At 53.9% G+C, this 8291-nt stretch overlaps 1 protein-coding gene and 2 pseudogenes across 1 annotated transcript in view; all 3 read left to right on the top strand.

Moving 5' to 3' along the window:
* The first annotated feature begins 424 nt into the window (after positions 1-424).
* LOC102238628 lies at positions 425-2451 on the top strand (annotated as a pseudogene).
* Positions 2452-3587: 1136 nt separating this feature from the next.
* LOC102244390 (U4/U6 small nuclear ribonucleoprotein Prp3-like) overlaps positions 3588-8291 on the top strand; it is a 7336-nt gene continuing 2632 nt past the window's right edge. Inside the window, 2 exon segments of the mRNA XM_014534629.1 lie at positions 3588-4226; positions 4229-4350. Coding sequence (XP_014390115.1) covers positions 3668-4226; positions 4229-4350 — 681 coding nt within the window. The 5' untranslated portion in view covers positions 3588-3667.
* LOC106725037 lies at positions 6281-8213 on the top strand (annotated as a pseudogene).

Here is an 8291-nt window from a genome sequence, read left to right on the forward strand (position 1 = left end):
GGGCGCCCCCTACTGGCCCTACCGTCTGTGTCATCAGAACGCAAAAGCCGGAAGTGACACACAGGGCCCTATTCTCTAGCCAAAACCTGGAGAATACGTCATCATCCTGCGCCGACGCAGGACAAAACCAGGCTCCGGGCACACACAGGGCGCAGTTTCTCTTCAGGCTCCGGACCAGCGAAGGCGGTGGTGTCCGCGCAGCGTGGCTTCACTCCACTGCCTGATGAAAAGGACTCTTGGAAACTGAAGACCTTACATGAGATTCTCCAGGAAAAGAAGTGACGGCAGGAGCAAGAGGAGAAGGCAGAGATAAAGCGCTTAAAACATTCCGATCGATCGGTAACCTTCGGGCTCCGTCTCAGGGGCTGAGGTTGGTGAGGTGCGGGATAGAACTCCCTCTGAGCTGTCCTCCTTTTCCGGAAGAATGGCGCTGTCCAAGAGGGAGCTGGAGGAGCTAAAACCATGGATGGGGAAGACGGTGAAGAGGGTACTAGGTTTCTCAGAGCCCACAGTGGTCACAGCAGCGCTGAACTGTGTGGGGAAGGGCATGGACAAGGAGAAAGCAGCTGACCATCTGAAGCCTTTTCTTGATGATTCTACTCTCCGATTCGTGGACAAACTGTTTGAGGCTGTAGGGGAAGGCCCACGTTCTAGACATTCCAAGTCTAGCAGTGACGGGAGCAGAAAACGAGAGCTAAAGGACGTGTTTGGTGATGAGTCTGAGATCGCCAAGGAATCCTCAGGATGGAAGAAGCAACGGATACCCCGTGTTGAGGAGGTAGACGAGGAGCCAGAAGTGATCCCTGGGCCTCCTTCAGAGAGCCCGGGCATGCTGACCAAGCTCCAGGTCAAACAGATGATGGAGGCAGCAACTCGACAAATCGAGGAGAGGAAGAAACAACTGAGTTGCATGAGCCCCCCTACAGCTCAGCCAAAGACTCCTTCTTCCTCCCAACCAGAGCCACTTCCAATTGGCAGCACTATCACCCCTCCCAGGCCGCCACTTTCATGAATGATGCCATGGAGAAGGCAAGGAAAGCAGCTGAACTACAAGCCCCCATCCAAGCCCAGCTGGCACTGAAGCCAGGGCTCATTGGCAATGCCAATATGGTGGGCCTGGCCAATCTTCATGCCATGGGCATTGCTCCCCCGAAGGATGAATTAAAAGATCAAACTAGGGCTGGCTTTAGCTCAGCGATTCCTTCGCATAGAAAAGATCAAACTAGTGGCATCGGAGGGTCTGGAGCCGAGGACGTGGGCCCCCGAGCTGCGAGTGCAGGGGAAGGAGCTCGAGGAGACGCGGCGACCACTCGGTGCAGCGCCCAAGTGGAAATGAGTTCTCAACAGTTTCCTCGGTTAGGAACTCCTTCCACTGGGCTAAGCCAGGCTCCTTCGCAGATCGCCAGCAGTGGTTCTGCAGGACTGATAAACCCAGCAGCTACAGTCAACGATGAATCTACTCGAGATGCTGAAGTCACTGCCAGGGAGCACGTGGGTTCCAGCAGCTCCCTCCAGGCCCGTGAAGAGAAGCAAGAGCCCGTTGTGGTGAGGCCCTACCCACAGGTGCAGATGCTGTCGACACACCATGCTGTCGCATCGGGCACCCCTGTCACTGTGACAGCCCCACCAGCACAGCTGACGCCTGCAGTGCCACTCTCATTTTCGGAGGGACTTATGAAGCCGCCTCCGAAGCCCACGATGCCGAGCCGCCCCATTGCTCCTGCTCCACCTTCTACCTTGTCACTGCCCCCCAAGGCCCCAGGGCAGGTCACAGTTACCATGGAGAGCAGCCTCCCGCAGGCCTCAGCCATTCCCGTGGCAACAATCAGTGGCCAACAGGGCCATCCCAGTAACCTGCATCACATCATGACCACCAATGTGCAGATGCCCATTATCCCCAGCAGTGCTCCTGGGCCCCCCCTACACATTGGAGCTTCTCATTTACCTCGAGGTGCAGCAGCTGCTGCTCTGCTGTCTAGTTCTAAAGTAACCACAGTCCTGAGGCCGACTTCCCAGTTGCCAAATGCTGCAGCAACTCCACCAGCAGTCCAGCACATCATTCACCAGCCAGTCCAGTCTCGTCCACCTGTGACGACTTCTAATACCATCCCTCCTGCCATGGTAGCAACTGTCTCAGCCAGCAGAGCTCAGTCTCCAGTCATTACTACAACAGCAGCACATGCTACTGATTCAGCACTGAGTCGGCCAGCTTTGTCTATCCAGCACCCACCATCTGCGGCCATCAGCATTCAGCCCCCCCCCCCCACCCCAGTCACGGGATGCAGCAACAGGAATCACACTGCCCTCGCACCCTGCCTTAGGGACACCAAAGCAGCAGCTTCACACCATGGCTCAGAAAACAATCTTCAGCACGGGCACCCCAGTGGCTGCGGCGACAGTGGCACCTATTTTGGCGACCAACACAATCTCTTCAGCAACCACAGCCGGTGAGTCAGCAGCCCTGCTCTTGCTTTCTGCCCAGTTCATTTTCACTCCTCGCTGAAAGAGTAGGCTATGAAAATTATCTTAACTTTTCCCGAGAGCTTGTCTCAGGTTTTTGAGAATCTATAATGTTCAGAGAGGCAATTGTTGAAGAATTTTCCTTTTTTCTCCCTTTTTAGGATCTGTGTCACACACACAAGCCCCCACGAGTACAATTGTTACCATGACAGTGCCCTCCCATTCATCCCATGCTACTGCTGTGACCACCTCAAACATCCCAGTTGCTAAGGTGGTGCCTCAGCAGACCACACACACTTCTAGGATCCAGCCCGATGACCCCACAGAGAGGAGCAGCCTGATTCCCGTTTCAGGACATCGGGCCTCTCCAAACCCTGTGGCCATGGAGACTCGAAGTGACAATAGACCGTCTGTTCCCAGTCCACAGGCCGATGCTCTATCCACTGAGTCAAACCAGCTAGGGCTGCCCCCCCAACCCCACCCTATTTTTAAATTGATTTTTGAAGAGAGGAAGGGAGAGAAACATTGATGTGGGACTGAACCACTGGCTGCCTCCTGCACGCCCCCAACCGACCCAGAATCCAACCCGCAATCACCACACGCCCAGCCCTCCCCGTCCTGGACAGAGCACTGCGCTCTAACCACTGACCACCTGGCTGGGTGGCCTTGCTCTGGGTAAGGAGCAGCGGGCTCCTGTCCGCACTGCAGGGGAAGAGCCACCTAGGGGCACCAGGGACGTGTGCTGGGGCAAGAGGCGAACAGGCCACAAGGGACAACTGGGCGGGGCGCCCCCTACTGGCCCCACCGTCTGTGTCATCAGAACGCCAAAGCCGGAAGTGACACACAGGGCCCTATTCTCCAGCCAAAACCTGGAGAATAAGTCATCATCCTGCGCCGACGCAGGACAAAACCAGGCTCCGGGCACACTCAGGGAGCAGTTTCTCTTCAGGCTCCGGACCAGCGAAGGCGGTGGTGTCCGCGCAGCGTGGCTTCACTCCACTGCCTGATGAAAAGGACTCTTGGAAACTGAAGACCTTACATGAGATTCTCCAGGAAAAGAAGTGACGGCAGGAGCAAGAGGAGAAGGCAGAGATAAAGCGCTTAAAACATTCCGATCGATCGGTAACCTTCGGGCTCCGTCTCAGGGGCTGAGGTTGGTGAGGTGCGGGATAGAACTCCCTCTGAGCTGTCCTCCTTTTCCGGAAGAATGGCGCTGTCCAAGAGGGAGCTGGAGGAGCTAAAACCATGGATGGGGAAGACAGTGAAGAGGGTACTAGGTTTCTCAGAGCCCACAGTGGTCACAGCAGCGCTGAACTGTGTGGGGAAGGGCATGGACAAGGAGAAAGCAGCTGACCATCTGAAGCCTTTTCTTGATGATTCTACTCTCCGATTCGTGGACAAACTGTTTGAGGCTGTAGGGGAAGGCCCACGTTCTAGACATTCCAAGTCTAGCAGTGACGGGAGCAGAAAACGAGAGCTAAAGGACGTGTTTGGTGATGAGTCTGAGATCGCCAAGGAATCCTCAGGATGGAAGAAGCAACGGATACCCCGTGTTGAGGAGGTAGACGAGGAGCCAGAAGTGATCCCTGGGCCTCCTTCAGAGAGCCCGGGCATGCTGACCAAGCTCCAGGTCAAACAGATGATGGAGGCAGCAACTCGACAAATCGAGGAGAGGAAGAAACAACTGAGTTGCATGAGCCCCCCTACAGCTCAGCCAAAGACTCCTTCTTCCTCCCAACCAGAGCGACTTCCAATTGGCAGCACTATCACCCCTCCCAGGCCGCCACTTTCATGAATGATGCCATGGAGAAGGCAAGGAAAGCAGCTGAACTACAAGCCCCCATCCAAGCCCAGCTGGCACTGAAGCCAGGGCTCATTGGCAATGCCAACATGGTGGGCCTGGCCAATCTTCATGCCATGGGCATTGCTCCCCCGAAGGATGAATTAAAAGATCAAACTAGGGCTGGCTTTAGCTCAGCGATTCCTTCGCATAGAAAAGATCAAACTAGTGGCATCGGAGGGTCTGGAGCCGAGGACGTGGGCCCCCGAGCTGCGAGTGCAGGGGAAGGAGCTCGAGGAGACGCGGCGACCACTCGGTGCAGCGCCCAAGTGGAAATGAGTTCTCAACAGTTTCCTCGGTTAGGAACTCCTTCCACTGGGCTAAGCCAGGCTCCTTCTCAGATCGCCAGCAGTGGTTCTGCAGGACTGATAAACCCAGCAGCTACAGTCAACGATGAATCTACTCGAGATGCTGAAGTCACTGCCAGGGAGCACATGGGTTCCAGCAGTTCCCTCCAGGCCCGTGAAGAGAAGCAAGAGCCGTTGTGGTGAGGCCCTACCCACAGGTGCAGATGCTGTCGACACACCATGCTGTCGCATCGGGCACCCCTGTCACTGTGACAGCCCCACCAGCACAGCTGACGCCTGCAGTGCCACTCTCATTTTCGGAGGGACTTATGAAGCCGCCTCCGAAGCCCACGATGCGGAGCCGCCCCATTGCTCCTGCTCCACCTTCTACCTTGTCACTGCCCCCCAAGGCCTCAGGGCAGGTCACAGTTACCATGGAAAGCAGCCTCCCGCAGGCCTCAGCCATTCCCGTGGCAACAATCAGTGGCCAACAGGGCCATCCCAGTAACCTGCATCACATCATGACCACCAATGTGCAGATGCCCATTATCCCCAGCAGTGCTCCTGGGCCCCCCCTACACATTGGAGCTTCTCATTTACCTCGAGGTGCAGCAGCTGCTGCTCTGCAGTCTAGTTCTAAAGTAACCACAGTCCTGAGGCCGACTTCCCAGTTGCCAAATGCTGCAGCAACTCCACCAGCAGTCCGGCACATCATTCACCAGCCAGTCCAGTCTCGTCCACCTGTGACGACTTCTAATACCATCCCTCCTGCCATGGTAGCAACTGTCTCAGCCAGCAGAGCTCAGTCTCCAGTCATTACTACAACAGCAGCACATGCTACTGATTCAGCACTGAGTCGGCCAGCTTTGTCTATCCAGCACCCACCATCTGCGGCCATCAGCATTCAGCGGCCCCCCCCCACCCCAGTCACGGGATGCAGCAACAGGAATCACACTGCCCTCGCACCCTGCCTTAGGGACACCAAAGCAGCAGCTTCACACCATGGCTCAGAAAACAATCTTCAGCACGGGCACCCCAGTGGCTGCGGCGACAGTGGCACCTATTTTGGCGACCAACACAATCTCTTCAGCAACCACAGCCGGATCTATGTCACACACACAAGCCCCCACGAGTACAATTGTTACCATGACAGTGCCCTCCCATTCATCCCATGCTACTGCTGTGACCACCTCAAACATCCCAGTTGCTAAGGTGGTGCCTCAGCAGACCACACACACTTCTAGGATCCAGCCCGATGACCCCACAGAGAGGAGCAGCCTGATTCCCGTTTCAGGACATCGGGCCTCTCCAAACCCTGTGGCCATGGAGACTCGAAGTGACAATAGACCGTCTGTTCCTGTCCCGTTCCAGTACCTCCCATTACTTTGCTCCGTCACTATCGGAACCCCAGGAAAGCTGCTTACCACCACTTTCAGCGATACAGTGACGTCCAGGTTAAAGAGGAGAAGAAAGCCATGCTGCAGGAAATCGCCAGCCAAAAGGGAGTGTCCTGTCGTGCCCAAGGCTGGAAAGTCCACCTCTGTGCTGCCCAGTTGCTACAGCGGACGAATCTAGAGCACGACGTTTATGAAAGGCTCACCACCCTCCAGGAAGGGATCATCCCCAAGAAGAAAGCGGCGACGGACGAGGACCTGCACCGCATCGACGAACTCATCCAGGGGAACATGCAGAGGTGTAAGCTGGTGATGGATCAGATCAGCGAGGCCAGAGACTCCATGCTGAAGGTTCTAGATCATATAGACCATAGATGGCCATAGATTTGCTCCGAGGCAAAGCAGCTGTCAAAGATGTGGAAGAAGAAAAGTTTCCTACACAGCTAAGCAGGCATATTAAGTTTGGTCAGAAATCACATGTGGAGTGTGCTCCATCTTCTCCAGATGGTCAGTATTTGGTCACTGGGTCTGTTGATGGATTCATTGAAGTATGGAACTTCACAACTGGAAAAATCAGCACGGATCGTAAGTACCAGGCCCAGGATAACTTCATGATGATGGATGATGCTGTTCTCTGCGTGTGTTTCAGCAGAGATACAGAAATGTTAGCAACTGGGGCTCAAGATGGAAAAATCAAGGTCTGGAGAATTCAGAGCGGACAGTGTCTGAGGAGATCTGAAAGGGCACACAGTAAAGGTGTCACCTGTCTAAGCTTTTCTAAGGACAGCAGCCAGACCCTTAGTGCCTCTTTTGACCAGACCATTAGGATTCACGGCTTAAAGTCTGGGAGGGATGGAAATGCATCCACAGGACCTGAAGGAATTTCATGGCCATTCTTCCTTTGTTAATGAAGCAACATTTACACAGGATGGACACTATATTATCAGTGTGTCCTCTGATGGCACTGTAAAGATAGGGAGTATGAAGACCACAGAAGGTTCAAACACCTTTAAATCCCTGGGCAGCACTGCAGGGACAGACATCACTGTCAACAGTGTGACGCTGCTTCCTAAGAACCCAGAGCACTTTGTGGTGTGCAACAGATCAAACCCAGTGGTCATCATGAACATGCGGGGGCAGACTGTCAGCAGCTTCAGCTCTGGTAAGAGAGAAGGTGGAGTATGAAGACCACAGAATGTTCAAACACCTTTAAATCCCTGGGCAGCACTGCGGGGACAGACATCACTGTCAACAGTGTGACGCTGCTTCCTAAGAACCCAGAGCACTTTGTGGTGTGCAACAGATCAAACCCAGTGGTCATCATGAACATGCGGGGGCAGACTGTCAGCAGCTTCAGCTCTGGTAAGAGAGAAGGTGGTGACTGTGTTTGCTGCGTCCTCTCTCCCCGTGGCGAATGGATTTACTGTGTGGGAGAGGACTTCGTGCTCTACTGTTTTAGCACCGTCACTGGCAAACTGGAGAGAACCCTGACAGTCCATGAGAAGATGTGACTGGTGCTGCCCATCATCCTCATCAGAACCTGATTGCTACCTACAGTGAGGATGGACTCCTCAAACTCTGGAAACCCTGATTAGACTTTTTTCTTTAAACTAGCTTGAGAGCATGAACTTAAATGGAGACATATTCATGTATAGCTTTTTTTTTTTTTTTTGCCAGTTTCTCTGACTAACTTGTCCGAATTAGGCACAAGAATAATTTTTTGAAAGTACATGTTTAAATGAGCAGCTACCCTTTTTTTACACATTTTTAAGGTATTCATTTGTTTTTCTAATTGGGGCAGTCACTTAATGTTTTCAATAATCTTTTACTTGAAGAGTGAGATCATTGATAGTTCTCAAAAAAAATTATGATCCTTTGATTATTGCAATGCTGAAGGGGGCAAGCACGCCTGAGTGAAGGAGGAGAGAGAGCACAGGCGCCGGAAGTGGCAGCGAGAGGAGCAGGATGACGCTGGCTCCCGGGAGTGGGAGAGGCAGAGCCCCCTGGAGATGGCGAGAGGGCATCCAGGAGAGAGAGGGACGGCCTGGAGCAGCTGGAAAGGGAGCGGGAGTGGGAGCGCAGGCTGCGGGAGCAGCAGAGGGAGCAGTGGGAGCCTGTGGGTCAGACCCGGTCCTGCCCGGATGACGGGCTGCTGCGGCCCGGGCTGCGGTGATGTGGCCTCCAGTTGAATTGCTGGCCTCGTTTTCCACATTTTGTTTCTATTTTGTCTTGACTTGTAAATTTGTAGAATTAAATCCTTTTTCCTTGTGGAAAAAAATAATAAATCCAGAACAAGAGATTAAATGAATG

Source organism: Myotis brandtii, unplaced genomic scaffold (genome assembly GCF_000412655.1).
Source record: "Myotis brandtii unplaced genomic scaffold, ASM41265v1 scaffold131, whole genome shotgun sequence".
In the NCBI taxonomy this organism is placed as follows: Eukaryota; Metazoa; Chordata; class Mammalia; order Chiroptera; family Vespertilionidae; genus Myotis; species Myotis brandtii.